We start from the raw sequence: 16,318 nt of genomic DNA on the forward strand, positions 1-16,318 counted from the left end.
GCCACCAACTTGCCATCACCATTGTTCTATTTTGATGACTTCACTCGTCGTTTCCACTAATTTCTTTGAGCTCCGGGGTCTCATTCGCGTGGCTGTGATGTCGAAAAGACTCTGTGTTGTTTATAATTCACATATTCGGAATAATCAAAGCAGCAAATCGTGAGGAAGAGGGGGGGAGTAACACCAGTACGATACAACAGATCGGCACTACTACAGTACCACAGACCCTCTCCTCCAGGAAATACGTCACTCAGAACTGATGGAATATCGTGCGCGCTTGATTTGTTTTACTGTAGCCGTCTAGGTGGGCGGGCGTTACATTGAACGGTCGATAAACCTAACTTAAACTCACTTTTTACCACCTTTTCTCTACAAGAATACAGGTGTAACGGTTCGCATTCCAGAGAGAGTTCGAGGCATAAATGTCAAATCACGAATTCACACACACGTCATAAGAACTGTCATCGATTTGCATGAGGAGCTGCTCTTTACGGAGTTAATCTTCAATTCTTGTTTGAGCGAACACAAGAGAGCTCTTTTTGATTTAATTGCCATTATTTCTTATTCGTTTATATATTCGCAGTCACTGTTGTTGTGATTTGAATGCTTAGATTTAATACAAACACAGGTGACGGGCCGCGCATGTACACAAATATAACTCATACCCTATTTTCAGATGGCTGTTTTGATGATGGCTAACACACCACTGTGTGTTAGCCCCATCTAGTGGTCATCTCTTGTAAATGCATATATTTACACGATACCTCGCGCTGCCCGCTAGAGGGCGCTGTGACACAAAGCTTCAGCGGCACCCGCATGGTTGTGGCTACCCCGTGACAGCCTGGTATAGATGCAATCCAGCCCGCTTTCAGCAGCTCCGCCGCTAACACGGACCAAAGTTATCCCGGAATAAGGACAGCACGCATGTGCCGTCAACCCGGATGTAGATTTCCCAGGCAGCAACCCCCCATATCATCAAGTAAAGACAAAATTGTACCGAGAATGCGCATTGTAATCTTAGCACCCCGTCGACAAATCGCTTCCGTTCCATTCCAGGTTAAATCGGGTTAAACAGACGTGATTTGTGCCACTTTACCAGGATGTCACAGCTGACTAACAGCGTCACAACAATCGATCTCTGAAGAGATCCCCTCGGTTTACGGTGAGAGTAGAACTTACCGCTTGGTTTTGTTATTAACCATGTAACAAATACGAAACGGAAGTCCGAATTCCTTCATAAGGACTGTAACAGAGTTCGATCACTACGCTTGAAGTTGACATGCATATCGTTTGATCAGCGCCTCTATTTTGCAGATCACGGTTCCTGCAAGTTAGTAAACATGGACTTTCGCGGTAGGAGGCATGAGCGGGGCAGCAACTGGACCGACCCGGAGATAGTGGAGCTGCTCCAGCTGTGGTCTGACGAGTCGGTCCAGATAGAACTCGAGAGCTCGCTGCGGAACCAGCGAGTGTTCGACCGCATCGCTCAGATTCTGCGTGAAAAGGGAATCTACCGCACCGGAGACCAGTGCAGGGAGAAGATCAAGAAGATGAAGCTGGAGTACCGCCGGATAAAAGACAACCACAAAATGAGGTCATGGAAGTTTTATGATGTGATGGACAGGGTGTTGGCCAACAGACCGGCCATCACCTACTCGTCCCTTGGCGGAGCTGTCATAGCCCAACAGGTCTTTCAGAGCCCAGGTGGGCCTGATCCATATCTGCAAGCGCTCCCCACAGGGTCCTTTGGTCCCGTCTCCGCAGGCGGGTTTCTGTTCGGTCAACCTCCTAAACCTGGAGACCCGCTGGATATAAAGTGTGAAGCTGTGGAGGACGGAGTGCTGAATTCAAATGTTGCTCCCCCTGAGATGTACTATGGCTCTGCTGATGAACAGGAGACTGACGGGCAGTCGCTGCTGGAGCCAGAGGACACGCTGGGGCGGGGAGAGAGCTCAGCAAACATACACATCTCACCCTCAGGTGCTCAAATCACACGTGCATGAGTTTTAGGTGTGTGCTGTAATGTGAAAGTGGATTGTCATGTCTTTGTTTACATCCCCAGATTTTGACCTGAACGTGCCGAGCTCTGCTGCAGCTTCCACTCAGGCTTCCTGCGGTCCGGCCTTACACGAAACAGCCGAGCATCCCAGGAAGGTGCATCCTCGTTACCCGACCAGCGTGAGGCAGAGGAAGCGGCGGCGGGCGGGTAAAGCATCATGGGCCCACGGGAGCGCTGGAATCAGTGGCCAGGGCCGTCTGGATAAAGCCCTGGCCAGCTTCCTCAACTGGCAGCGCTCGGCGGAGGAGCGTCTCCTCTCCCTGGAGGAGGCCCGGTTTGAGAGGGAGCTGCAGGTGGAGGAGCGCAGGGAGCAGCTGGAGGAGAGGAGGGCAGAGCAGGAGCGTCAGCACGAGCTCCGCCTGTTCAGCATGCTCACCGGGGTGTTGGTGGCTGTCAGAGACGGCGGCGGTGGGGGGACAACAGTGACAGCCTCCAATGACCCGTCTGTCTCACCCTTAGCTCACCTGTCTGCTTCAATGACCGGCACAGGCGCCTCCACCGTGTCCTCCTCTCTGTCTCAGCCGCCTCCAGAAGCTCCCACTTCACACGGCGGTTCCACTCTGGCGACAACCAAGTCGGCGCCGGCGACATGTGAGGAAGCCTGTAAAGCATCAGAGCATATTGTGGTGAATCTGAGGGATCCAGAAGCTCCCGGCTGTAGTGTTTACCTTTCTAAGCGCGGTAACAACATCAGACAACACCAAAGCATTCTGCAGGACGGCTTTGCCCAATATCACACGGACAGATACCACAGCACAGACAACCCTGAAGTGAGTGTTTGAGGCCACAAACACAAGAGTCAGCGTGTTTTTTTACGTTATACTATTATTTATGAGGCCCTCTTTTTGTTTGCAGGGTATAATCAACATGGCTACCAGCGAGAACAAACTCTGCTATGATCTTCTGCAGAAAAGGGTAGGATAACCAGCACAGTCATGTTGGAGATAATGATGTGACGCTGCACTGAGCAAAAGCTTCTCGTTTATGTGTGTGTGTGTGTGTGTGTGTAGCCACTGTTCTCTCCCTCTGTACTTACAAAGCGATCACTGTTTCCTCTTTTCTGCAGCTGACCCGGCCCGACATGTTACACTTTGAACCGTCCCTGCTGCAGTATTCAGACTGGATCGGCCACAGATTGTAAGACAGAGCCCCGGATCGTCACATCACACCGCATCTGTCATGTTCGAGCAGCGATTCACGAACCAAAGAACAAAACAAGGGAGCGTTCGTCTCCCTCTCTCTCTTTCCCTCTCTCTTACAACCTGCTTCTGTCTCGCTGTCTTTCAGCCTGAGAGACGAGGTCGCCAAGTTCCTGTCTCACCACTGCGGCTCTCCCAGCCCGCTGAAAGCTGACAACGTGAGTGTCGCTGATCTCAGTCATCCCACAACACAGGCGTCCGTTCACGTACACAGAATATCAAACGCAGCTGGTGTAAAGTAAAATACAGGATACTTCCCCGAAAAATGTTATACTTCAATGTTTTAGTGGTTGTTCTTTAAAGGCACTTACACACATGATATGGCCATAAAAGATGATGTAATGTTAACTGGTTGTGAAGCAGCAATCACATCATTAATTTAACGCTCCTGGAGGAACAACTTTAACTTTTGATACTAAAGTAAGCGTAATATAATAATGTACTGCTGATCATTCTGACTGCAGTACTTGAGCTGTTTAAACACATTGGCACCCTTATATGACTGTAAACTTACTTCTGTACGTATAAATGCTCAGTGAGATCGGTGGTGATGTACTTGCCTGGATACATTTAGTTCCATTAACGGAATTAATGATTGTGTAAATGCCAAAGTCTGCACTAGAAGAGGAACAAAGCTGCCAATTTGATTTCTAATGAAAATGAATGTTGTTGTTGTTTTGGTAGATGGATGAATTTATATTCAGGCGTATTAAGCTTTGGTCAGCACCTTAATTGCTGTGTGTGTCTCTCTCTCTCTCTCTCTCTCTCTCTCTCTCTCTCTCTCTCTCTCTCTCTCTCTCTCTCCTCTCTCTCTCTCTCTCTCTCTCTCTCTCTCTCTCTCTCTCTCTCTCTCTCTCTCTCTCTCTCTCTCTCTCTCTCTCTCTCTCTCTCTCTCTCTCTCTCTCTCTCTCTCTCTCTCTCTGTTCAGGTGGTGGTGATGAATGGCTGCAGCTCCATCTTCTGCGCTATTGCTGCAGTCATTTGTGACCCTAAAGGTAAATTCACAAACACACTCACACGCTCATAGAACACACACACGTCTACGCTGTATGAAATCTGGGGTGCCCACGTATTAAAAACTATATTAGAGATGAAGAAAAATGTAATATAAATGAAGAAATCAAGCTTATTCCTATTTAAATCATTATCGTTGTAATGCAGCGTATGTGTAGCATATTTAGTTTGTTTATTAAAAGCTATAAGACGGAAAAACAAACCATTTCACACCAACTTAGATCACTTTGATGCTCATTAGTGTTCATTTGCCCGACGGAATAACATTATGCCAGCAAGCAGCAGCCACTTATACATCTATTAATCATGTGCAACAAATACGTATATGTTAATTTGCCGTCCTAGTTTGGCGAGGCGATGTCGTCGATGCCGTGCGCGTGCGTGTGTGTGTCTAACCGTCCTGTGCTTCGTGTGTCTCTTTCCATGTCGTAGATGCCATTCTTATCCCCACTCCCTTCTATGGTGTTCTCACTGAGGATTTTGACTTGTACAGTGATGTTAAACTCTTTCATGTCCCTCTTGACTGTGAGGTAGGAACGCATGACCGGATTTGCACTTTGTGCGCAATATGTATTCAGTGTCAATTATTTACATTTGATGGGCATCGGTTAACTGATTCACATGTGGCGAATTGCAGCATAGCAGCAGGGACGTGTTTACATTGTTCATTGTTGTTGTTTCTCGCTCGTCTTCATTCTCAGGCTGAGGGCAAAGAAGGTCGACCCTTTCATCTCACCGTAGCCAAACTGGAAGAAGGACTGAAACGAGCGAAACAAGAGGTAATACACAGGGAGAAAAGTGTTTGAAAGTTCCAGGTTTTCCGCCTCAGATTCCCATACATCACTCACTAAAACCTTTGCTGTTTAGGAAGTTGTCATCCGAGCTGTCATACTGGTAAACCCTCACAACCCCCTGGCGGAGATCTACACTCCTAAAGAGATGATTGCTTTCTTGGAGTTCGCCAAAAGGTACGGTCTTCCTCAGCTATCATCCCACGCTGAGGCCTTCCTCTCTAATCCCCCCTTCCTCCCCTCCCTCCCGAGTCTTGCGGTCGCGTCGGCTCCCGCCAGCTCATTGCCGAGTCGTGGCAGCGCGCTGAGGTGCTCCTGGTGTGAACGTTTATTTTATGGCCGAGAGCCGCGCCGCGTCCCTGTGTGAGGAATATTAAACAGTCTTGATGGAGTTTTATCACCTCTGTTAACCATCAGCATATTGTCAAGTGCAGCCATGTGCCAAGGCGTCTCTGTGCATCACCTATTCTTCTCTAAATGATCTTGCCAGAGTCATTTCCTCCACGGACCCTCGCAGGCACTGAGCTGTTGTAACCATAAACCACCGAGCTTTTACACCCGACGCCGGACGCCGAGGAATCCATTTTGCTTTAATGTTGCCGTTTCGTCGTCGTAAACAGTGGTTAACAATTTAAAAGCGAGGATTATTATTATTATTATTAACGCCCGCCCGTGTTTTTGTCTCCCCTGCTTACTCGTCATTAGAAACGAGCTTCACGCCATCGTGGACGAGGTGTACATGCTGACTGTCTTTGACGAAGCCGTCTCGTTTCAGAGCGTCCTAAGTTTAGACAGGTACTGCACGGACTCATCCATTTGTAGAATTACTTTAATTGCAGACATTATGGATGTAATCAGCCTCTGAACGCCGACATAATTATATGCTCTCATTCCAGTTTGCCGGACCCGCAGAGGACACATGTAATGTGGGGGCTCAGCAAGGTACAGAGTGTGCTGCAGTAGATTGAGAGAGTGTGTGTGTGAGTGTGTGTGTGTGTGTGTTTTTGCCTTTTATAACACTGCAGGATGTAAAAATCGCTTCTTCTCCTCAGTCTTGCGTTGATTCTTCTTTTCTTCTCAAACTCCACCTTCTCCAGGACTTTGCCATGGCTGGAATGAGACTCGGCACTCTGCACACTGAGAACACAGACCTGGTGGAGGCGTTGGCCCAGCTGGGCTCCTTCCACGGGATCTCCGGACCAACTCAGCACCAGATGGCTCAGCTGCTTAAGGACACAGGTGAGAGCATGAGCATGAGTTTAAGATGGAGTTCACACACTTCCTCATGCCCTCTGTCCTCCAATATGCTTCATATCATGTCAGATATATGATCAAACATACAGTTATGCTCATGTCAGCCCCCTGCTGGACACGTCAGAGATGTGGAGGCCTTGGTATCTCTCTTGTCCCCGGCATCACACACTTAGAGTATCTTCCCACGTAGAGAACACATGTGTCAGCAATCTAACATGATGCAAGCACAGATTGTTTTTGAAGGCGAGCCCTTTTTTCACGTGTATTCAATTACTGACATAACTGCTTCACTTGCCGCAACTCACTCACTGTGCCTTGACTTGTTCCAGAGTGGATGTGCGAGGAATTCATGCCAGAGAACAGACGCAGACTTAAAGCAGCTCACAGCCACCTGACAGGAGAGCTGCAGAGTCTGGGCGTCCCCTACATGGACAGACCTGCTACATTATTTGTCTGGGTTGACCTCAGGAAGGTACTCACAACATCTCCTCTCTTGGGCTACGGCGCTACAAGGCTGCGTCTATTTGTCAGCACGCCCGATTGACTGTTGACCTGAGGCGTCTCTCTTGTCTCTTCTCTCTAGTATCTCAGAGAGCCGTCGTTCCAGGAGGAGTTGTGTCTGTGGAAGTGTTTCCTGAGGCACAGGGTGGTGCTGAGCTGCGGTCAGGCCTTCTCCTGCTCCACGCCCGGCTGGTTCCGCGTCGTCTTCGCCGACCAACAGCGCCACCTTCAGCTCGGTCAGTCTGTCCTATGGAGACATCTGCACCTTCTGTCTCTTCCCCAGTCATTGACTCACTCTGTCTCCTATTATGAAACCTTTAACAGGCAGTTTTCACATTTTCAGTTAATGTGTTACCGTTTCTGCTTACATTGATTCAACTCTTATCTATTTTTTGCTTTTTTTTCCATTTCTTCCATCAATGTATTGTGTTATTCCAACTTATCCGGCTTCTGGTTGAAATGAGGTATTGATTGGATAATAGTTATCGAGTTATTCTGTTAATACGCTGTGTTATTCCAGGCCTGAAGAGAATCAGAGAGGCTTTGGAAGAAATCGAAGACAGATGCGCCAACCCTGATTCAGACTCAGTCAAAGAGTCCAGTGAGGAGGGCAAAGTGTCGGCCAAGGAGGACAGCGCCGACTCAGACAACGGCGCCATTGTCAATTCAACGTCGTCGCCCCAGAGCAAGGCATCGGAGCAGCTGAAGGAGAAGGACGGCCCTGTTCCCGACACAGGACCGCTGGCCAATGAGGAGTACGTGATGCTGGACTGCCAAGCGTCCAGACCCGCCGACAGCCTGGACTCTCTGATCGGAACGCTCAGGCAGCAGATCCGCTCCTCCGATTGGCTGGAGAAGAACACGCCCGAGCTGTCAGCCGAGGAGGATCCAGAGATCCTCGACGTATTTAAGAGTCTGCTGCAGAGAGCCAGACATTAAAGAAATAGAAGGATGTAGATGTGAATGTGTACAATTTATAATTTAGCCACAGTTCCAATGCGTTCTTCTTGCTCTCTGTGATTATGGTTAAAAGAGGAAGAGGAGGAGGAGGAGGAGGGGAGAGAAGAAGAGAGCAAGGAAAGGTAACAGGAGAGAACGGGGCAGTGATCATTTTCCAATTACAATTCAAAGCCTTAATTTAAAAGTGTTAAAGGGTGAACTTTTGTAAATGAGGATTTTAACAATGAATGTTTATTTGCTGGAATTGAAGGTAAAAACCAAATGTAAATGAACCAAAGCCAGTCTCATTCTATTCTCCAAACATTTGATTCTGAACTGTGTATCTTTATTATTTGGATCATATGTGTGTCAGAATGTGTTGTTCTGTGTCAAATTATGATTCTGTAAATAAAATGGTAAAATATTGTGTCTGTATGAATCTGACCTGTTCTAAATGGAGTTTAGGAAAAAAACATTCAAAGTACTTATTAAATTATTATCATTATTAAAGTAAAGGGAAATTAAAAATGATATTAGAGTGAAATGAGATTATATACAATATTCATACAGGTATATAAACTTAAGTAACTCAACATCATCCCTTGTTTTTTGTGATAGAGGATTTTCTCCTTGCAGTAAACTGAAATATTTTAAACCTAAAAACTCAATTCACTTATATATGACTTAGTTTTAGTGTCTGGTAAATAAGAAGCAACTTTATCACAAGCAAATAAATAAAAGTACATCAGAGCCGACAAACACATTCTCTATTTCACAATTATGTCCAAAACCCAAAAACACCTGAAAACTCATTTTTGTTGTGAGCACTTATGAAACATTAGAGTAAAAAGTCAAAATCCATTTACTGTTGCTTGTTTGTTTCCATGTGTTAGTGATGACATCATATTCTATTATTACACTAACTAATGGGGCCCAGGTGGTCATGACCTCAAAACACACACACACACACACACACACCCTCTGCCTCCACTAACATCAAGGCGATCTTCAAGTATGTGCTGGCAGAATAGATAATAACATCTCACCCAGAGCTTATTGAATCTTTAATATTCTCTCTCTCCCTCTTATCTGTTTATCTGCCAGCATCAGGATCCCTGCAGGCGCTGGGATCTGACATTGCTTTCACTTGCTCTTGGGAGGGTTGTTCCACTGCGAGAGGGGAGCAGAAAGGGGGTGGCGGGGTGGTAAACAGGTAGTGACGGAGTGTGTGTGTGTGTGTGTGTGTGTGTGTGTGGACCACACGTGTGTGAGGGGGTGAGAGTGGGATTTCCTTTTCAGCGACGTCATGCTTCCCCCCTACACACTTTCAGTTTTGAATGCAGAGTTTATAACAACTGGTGGGAATTCAGACTTTAAAACTTCCCTTGTCATGCGGTTGTGTGTGTGTTTGTGTGTGTGTGTGTGTGTGTGTGTGTGTGTGTGTCTCACATCCCATTTCTTCTATGATATCAGACTTCATTAAACCTAAATGACTTTCACTTCTTAGCTGCTATTGCTTTCACTTTGTGTGTCACAGTGGAGAGTTTGGGGGGATTTTAACCGCCAGAGTGGGGGGAGTTTCCACTGTAGGAGGGGGGCGGTGCTGAGGGGCGTGTGTGTCGGTGCCTGTGTGTGTGTCTGTTTTACTTGTGTCATCACCACACCCGTTAAAACATGTAGTGTTTGTTCATTAGAAGTTCCTGTAGTAGTTCCTGTTAACACCGTTTACTGTTCTCATACACACACACACTCTCACACACACAGTTCGCACACTTCAGGCTACAGTTTCACAGCTTTTTCCTGATCAACAACACGGGTAAGCCTTTTTGTTATTGTATTAATATCCTATTCTTATTGCTCCAGCTGATCCTCAGTCCATGTACGCTCACCTGCTCTCTTCTCTCCTCTGTTCCCTTAGTGTGGCAATATGAAGTTGCTGGAGTTGGACACCACCACCAGCCGCTTCAGGGTGGCCCACTGCGGCGTGGGGCTGGCAGGTTGCCTGTGTGTGTCCTACGCGGTGTGGACCCCGCTCTGGATCAACGGCAGGGGCCTCTGGTCAGAATGGGCCGAGACAGAAAACGACCCTATGACTCACAAAGATGGGATCGCTGTTAACGGTAAGCAACGACGTTCAATCTTACCAGCTAGGCTCCCGATCACATCTGTCACACCTGTCTAAAAGGTCTGGACAAAGAAACACGTTTCCATTCAAACGGCTGTATTTAATGAGGCATAAACTGAGTCTTTGCTGAGCTGCTGAGGGGGTTGATTTGGTTTCTGTTTGAGATCCGCCTCGGGCAAAGCATTTCTTTTTATATATTTATACCTCTGAGTGTGTGGAGGGAGGCAACAGAAGGCTCAGCTCCTCTAAAGTGCAGTAGATTCGGTTTCACTGAGCAAGTTTCGTCTCGCTCTTCCAGCAGAGGAGTTGCATTCTTACAAGAGGCGCCAGAGGAATTTGAAATGAGCTAAAATGAGAGATTTAGTCATTGATTAATAGAACGAACTTAATTGCTTCTGTTGCTATTGTTGAAGTATTTAAACAAACTTGCTCACAACAATGAATGGAATCCAGCAAAGCACATTTAAATTCTGCTCTTATACCTAAACTGGTGTGTGTGTGTGTGTGTGTGCGTTTAATCATTTGCATTATTAGTGTGTGTGTTTCACGGATCAAATCAAACACACATTCACGTCATCCTACCTGTGTATGTGTGTGTGTTGTTCATCTCCTCCAGCTGTGGAGGCGGAGCGTGTGTTCGGGGTCCTCGCCTTCCTCATGGCCCTGAGCACCGCCGCTCTGTGCCTGGTGTTCGCCTGCTGTTGGACCTCTGAGACAGCGCTGTCCTACTCCAACACCCGGGCCTTGCTCATGGTGGGGCAGGCGCTCTACCCCACAACCCTGCTGCTCCTCACCACCGCCTGCACAGGTAACTACACCATCTCCTTCACCTTCACCCTGTTTAAACACATAGATGGAGGCATGAGAGGATGTATTGTACATTTGGAGTAACACGGACAGGAAGCAGATGACCTCCAAATAGCGTTTTAGTCTATTTAGTGTGAGTTAAGTTCCACACCCAGAGATATTCTTTTATGTACTCATTTACATGCCCTACAGGAGTAGAGCTTTTAAAGAGCCTTTTTTACTTTCCCTGAAATTGCAGTTCATTATCATATAAACTCTTCTCTAAAGCTGCAGGCATATGGTAATTGACCTTTACAACTTTTTTAGCCCTTTGCAATGACACTTCTTCATTTCACTTCTCCTCTTCCGACAGGGTTCTTCTTCCTCCTCAGCTGGTCTCTCTTCACCTATGAGCACCGGGTGGAGATCGGCCAAGACTTCACCTGCCTGGGTTCCTCCTACTGGCTGGGAGCTTTGGGTTGGAGCCTGCTGCTGGTGGTGGAGTTTATAGTTTTCATAGCGGAACAAGCCATCGTGCCCGACATCCTGCCCGATCTGGAGAAGGCAGTGGAGACGTGGAGAAACGCCTCTCAGCAGAAATTTATCCAGAGGCCCTTCAGCGACAGCTATCGTAGTGACAACAAAAAGGCCCTGGCTCCGAAGAGGGTGATGTCAGCGCCTTGATTGTTGTGCGGCAACAAAGAGATGACTGAGGAAGAGAATGGGCATGCAGAGGGGGACACATTTATGCAAACAGACTTGAGTTCAATGTGAGAAACTTCCTTGCTGTTTTAATAGATCTCAAGAGCAAACTGAATACTGATGAACTGAATCATCTGGTGTGCAGTTAAATGCTTGTTGAGAGGAATTAAGGTTCCCACAATGCTGAATATTTGTGCACTAAGGGCTGCTGCTGCCAGTGGACACTTTCTTTATGTACTGAGGTAGAATAACAAAAGCTAACATAGAATAAACACTAGTCACAGCTAAACAAAGTGTCCACGACGCCCGTGAAGAGGATTAAGTATTAAGACCGTTTTTTACAAAGTCTCCTGTTAATCGTTAGATGTTTTGTTTGTAAAGGAACAGGAACAGATCCAGGCGTGGAAAGTTTCCACAGTTTAATGTACGTCAAACAAAACACTGTCACAGATTTTACAGCTAGTTGATTTAATGGGGGTGTTTGAAAGTGCTACAATAGATTTACAGTAAGTAAGGAGGAAACAGCGCCCTCTTGTGATGGACGTGTGAAACTCAAAAAGTGTGCTTCTAAGTCAAAGTGTGAAGCACCTCAATGTTCTATTGGTGTTGAGACTGTAACTACACACACACACCATGTCATAATGCATGTTCCACTTTAAATAATCTAGAATTCCACCTTAAATGATTAAACAGAAATGTGAAACATGTTGCTGTCTTGTGTTGAAAGTAATTAAAACCACAATTACTTCAGGTTTATTTTAATCATTTACTGTACATAAAGTCTATTGATCCTTGAATGCAACGGACTGAGCCACTATAGGCCTTGTATATAAGATAAGACAGCATTAAACGCATGGGTTCGTTTCCTTTAGCAGAGAGTGAACCTGAGCGAATGAAACTTCTGTGTGAATAAACATTAAAAAGTTTTGGTCCCTTTGTGGATCTGCTTTAAAGCAAAGAGAAACTAATAAAACAAACTCTATAATAAACTGTCTGGACAGTTGTCGTACATCAGCCGACCTGCTTGAGTACACAAACAGCACGTCGGTGTACTCAAGCAGGCATTCCTACGCCTGCCTGTGCAAGCTTTTGGACACACCGTCCCCTCTACATTTACACATAGAGTAGATCGGGGCCCTGCAGAGCATTTGGACCACGACACAACAGACTGCTTCTCTAGTCGTTATTTACTTTTCTCTCCCGGGTTCCCGGAGGGGAGAGGAAGGTCTACAATACTGGACTGCTTACGTTTATGCTCTCATCCTGCCAAAATGGGGGCGAATTAAGTGGCTCTGGCTCTGTTAATTGGGCGTTAATCAGGTGTTGCTCTAATTAAAAGGCAGTTCCGCCCTGTTGGGCCCTGGTAATGAGTTTGTTATTAAATCCACAGAGGATTTTGTCTCTTTTTCAATTTACCAACGGGGGTAGTGCTTAATTGCTGTGTAAATGAGGAGAATGTCCTTGAAGGTCGTCTTGCTTCAGCATGCGATCCATGAACAGAATTGCTCTAAAGCGCTTTCCCACCTCAGTTTCAAATCCGTTCAGTTCAGCGTGTGTTGACCTCTCGTGTCCGGCAGAGCCTCTCACCACTGGCTCTTATATCAGGTTCTCATATCTAAAAGAATCCTCCTCTTCATACCTCATTCGCTAATAGAGACGGCGAGTAACCCAGTTTTCCTCTGTCGAGAAATGTACTTTTTAAAATTGATTTTCCTTTCATCTACAAATGCTTTTATTTCTCCACAGCAGGTGCAGCCCGGGCCCTTGAAAGACATCAAGACTTTTTATGGTGGCCAGTGTGTCATAAATAAACTCTTCACTTTTCACCTTGCACCACCACCACCACCACACACATGCTTCTCTCTCACCGTCCTGAGAGAAACAGACCAAAGGTTGAGAATGCCTTTAGAGGAAGACAGGCTGAATCAATGAGAAGATAGAGCGAGAGAGATAGTGAAACGTTTAGCTACAAAGGCAGAAATGACAGATGAATGGTAGATAGATACACACAGATAGAAGGATGGCCAGATAGACACAGAGAGATTGTGGAAGGTGATTGTTGAAGGGCATTTGCCACAAGAGGCATCCATCAGAAGATAGCGCCAAGACTGAGAACGCCGCCAGCGCGTGTGTGTCGGTTGTGGTAAGCCAGCACGTGTAAAACACAGTCGGGTCCACACCGCTGCTCTTCATATCAATTAGAGATCAATTACAAAGCCTTGTCTTGATAATTAGCAACTATTCCTTCTCTTAACATGAAGCAGTGCGAGTGTGTGAGTGCCCTTTAACTCCTGTCTGTTCTCGTGTTCACACAGAAACAAACAAGATGTTGGTTGCTACGGTGATGCATCCTCATTCCGATTATAGGAGCAGTAAGTTTGTATTTTTCAGCTGAAGAGTGTAAAGAGGGCAAGTGTTAAAAAGGTTGCTCTTCCCTTCTCTTAATAAGTCAAGTTTTATTTGGCTGGATCTGGGAGCTTGATGAATTATGAAATAAAGAGGGAACTCAATGCTTTTTGCAGTTTTTCCTTCTCACTGGTTTGCATAATTCATTAGGGACATTTGTAACTTTGCTGACAGGTTAATGCTTTGGGTTTCTAAACGCCAAGACGCTCAGGAAACACACAGAAAGACAAGACGAGGTGGACGGAAACAGACGTGAAGATGAGGGGATGAGAGGCAAAAGAGGGACAGAAGGGGTTGAGACGTTGCAAAATAGTTTCCACGGTGACCCTGGCATCTTTACTGCTTTTGCTGTGGCATGTTTTGACTTGTACCTTTTCCCCTCACTCCCCCTTGTCTCTCGCACTCGTAGCAAATCTTCACATGCAGTCAAAATATGTCTCGGACCACTGCGGTATAGTGTGTGAGTCCGTCCCTCCCTCCCTCCTTCCCTCCCTCCCTCCCTCCCTCTCTTCTCTCCCTCCCTTTCCACTGCATTGTCATCAGTATAAGTGGACAGTCTTTGAAAAAGTCAAGGAAATTTGATGTCGGCAGTCCCACAATTTCAGAAAAAGCAGACGGAGGGATGGAGAGAGAGAGAAGGAGAGAGAGAGAGAGAGAGAGGGAGGTGGAGGGGGGATGGATGAGGACGTCGCCTAGCTCGTGTCCTTCAGTCGTTTGTTTTGCGAGGACCCGGTTCATCTCACCAGTGGAATCTTCAATGAGCCATTGCTCTTTGTGACTGACATCTCACCCAGACCACCCAGCTGATTACATTTGTTCAGCAGAACAGGGCGACACACAGACAGACAAAGGAGAGAGACAGAGGTCGCATCATCGCAAAAAAGCACCTTGATTCTTTTTGGACCATTTGCACATTGAGCACAAGTGTTGCCTCCTCTCACATTAACATGTTTGGGCCTGTGAATCCCTCGTCTGTCTGCAGCACATCTGCCTGTCGCTACCTCCGCTCATAAGTGGTGTCGTCTTGTGCATCTCCGTGCAGACAATGAAGCTGTAGTCCCATTCTTGTCACTCTATTCATCCTTGGCCAAACGCAGCCGCTCCCTTCTCTTATCTGTGTGACCAAGGAAATTAAATTACAAATATAATCACTTGGCGCAGGCTTCTTTAACGGTATGGCTCTGCTTTGCATATAGAGTGTGCGTATGTTTTGGGGAGACGCGTGGGGCGAAGTTACTTATTAGCCTATTTACCATAATGAGCACTGCTTTACTAGTGGTGGTCACGTCACACACTTTCACACACAACCACACCGGCAATGAGGGAAGTGAGACTCGACAAAACACCAGACATGAGCTCAGACGTATTGGCAAATATACTTTGCATGTGACAACTATGAAAAGATGAATAACATGCTGCTGCATTTGCCCACAATCCTCAGCCAGCGCTCGCATGTAGACAACTTCCTCTTCGGTTCAAATCTATTCTGCACACGTTAAACCATCTGACTGAATAAACAGTCCCCATCTCACTCTCTCTCTCTCTCTCTCTCTCTCTCTCCCCTCTCTCATAAAAAGGGAAGGAATGAAAACCTGTGTATATTAGAAGGATGTGCTTCCCGTGGGAGGCAAAAAGGAAAGTTGGTAAAAGGAAGGAATGAAAGAGCATGAATAGAAGAATAGCATTTTTATCATGGTTATTATGAGCAGGCCTTCACAGGCTTCCCTTGCCTCTTTCCCTTATTCCCTATTCAGTTAGGCATTTATTTATTTATGCAGAGAGCGTTAGACTTGCTTGCTTGTACAGACAGGCCAGCAAATGCAAAACTGTATCAATACCGTCAGATCTATGCAGTCCCAAAGCACTCCCCAAGCAGGTGGATAGTGTATTTATTTGTGATCTTTATGTATTCAGTGCAAGTTACTCTCCCCTCCGACTACAGGGACCTCGTGTTTGTCAGTTCTTTCCTGAGGCGCCTCTGTGTTCTGCTGCAGTGAACTACAGCCATATGGCTCCGAGTCGAGCTCAACTGCTCAATTCTTTTCCGTCGCGGTCCAACACAGAGACAACATATGAGTGTGTGTAATATCTGGAAACACGGACAGGATTTGTTTGGGTTTGTTTCTGTAATTAGAGCTTTGATCGTCGGCAGCTTTGCAGTGTGAAGACAAGGGTGGTAAAGTAATGCCTCCACCCCCCCACTGGACTCTGTGAATCATTGCGATGACTGGTTGATAAATGCTCCACCACTTGGGCTCTGGCTCTAACAGTCATTTCTCTCTCCAACTGTACTGGCTGCCAAATGACAACAACACCCCCCCCAACCCCCCACCTCCACTCACACACACCTCACCCATCCACCTCAGACCCTCCCTTTAGCTTCCATAATTACTGTACTCTCTAAGTCTGGTTTAAGGGCCAGTCACTCTAAATCAGCCTCTGAATCGACGCGTGTAACTGTGTCCATTGTTCTCTTGTCTGAGCTCTGGCAGAGCCGGTGCGTAAAAGGGCACGGCTGTCCTGGCATTTCCTATAATGGACT

At 46.5% G+C, this 16,318-nt stretch overlaps 2 protein-coding genes across 3 annotated transcripts; both read left to right on the top strand.

Moving 5' to 3' along the window:
* Window positions 1-811: 811 nt before the first annotated feature.
* accs (1-aminocyclopropane-1-carboxylate synthase homolog (Arabidopsis)(non-functional)) lies at window positions 812-8,184 on the top strand. 2 transcript variants are annotated; one of them, XM_076142464.1, is made up of 16 exons: window positions 812-1,162; window positions 1,315-1,980; window positions 2,063-2,829; window positions 2,915-2,974; window positions 3,126-3,196; window positions 3,347-3,416; window positions 4,187-4,253; window positions 4,705-4,802; window positions 4,974-5,051; window positions 5,140-5,240; window positions 5,769-5,858; window positions 5,960-6,005; window positions 6,161-6,302; window positions 6,647-6,789; window positions 6,901-7,054; window positions 7,339-8,184. In XM_076142464.1, exons 2-16 carry the CDS (start codon window positions 1,341-1,343, stop codon window positions 7,755-7,757), a joined length of 2,946 nt encoding a protein of 981 aa, XP_075998579.1. In that variant the 5' UTR covers window positions 812-1,162; window positions 1,315-1,340; the 3' UTR covers window positions 7,758-8,184. The 2 variants fall into 2 exon arrangements, with proteins under 2 accessions (XP_075998579.1, XP_075998578.1); XM_076142463.1 differs by having other exon boundaries at window positions 812-1,980.
* A 1,235-nt stretch (window positions 8,185-9,419) lies between these two features.
* LOC142992030 (uncharacterized) lies at window positions 9,420-12,322 on the top strand. The gene is made up of 4 exons (XM_076142292.1): window positions 9,420-9,573; window positions 9,676-9,877; window positions 10,499-10,690; window positions 11,042-12,322. Exons 2-4 carry the CDS (start codon window positions 9,685-9,687, stop codon window positions 11,350-11,352), a joined length of 696 nt encoding a protein of 231 aa, XP_075998407.1. The 5' UTR covers window positions 9,420-9,573; window positions 9,676-9,684; the 3' UTR covers window positions 11,353-12,322.
* The last annotated feature ends 3,996 nt before the right edge of the window (window positions 12,323-16,318 follow it).

The sequence above is a fragment of the Genypterus blacodes genome, unplaced genomic scaffold, assembly GCF_046128005.1.
Source record: "Genypterus blacodes isolate CSIRO-AG114 ecotype Tasmania unplaced genomic scaffold, CSIRO-AGI_Gbla_v1 ptg000021l_1, whole genome shotgun sequence".
Taxonomy (NCBI): Eukaryota; Metazoa; Chordata; class Actinopteri; order Ophidiiformes; family Ophidiidae; genus Genypterus; species Genypterus blacodes.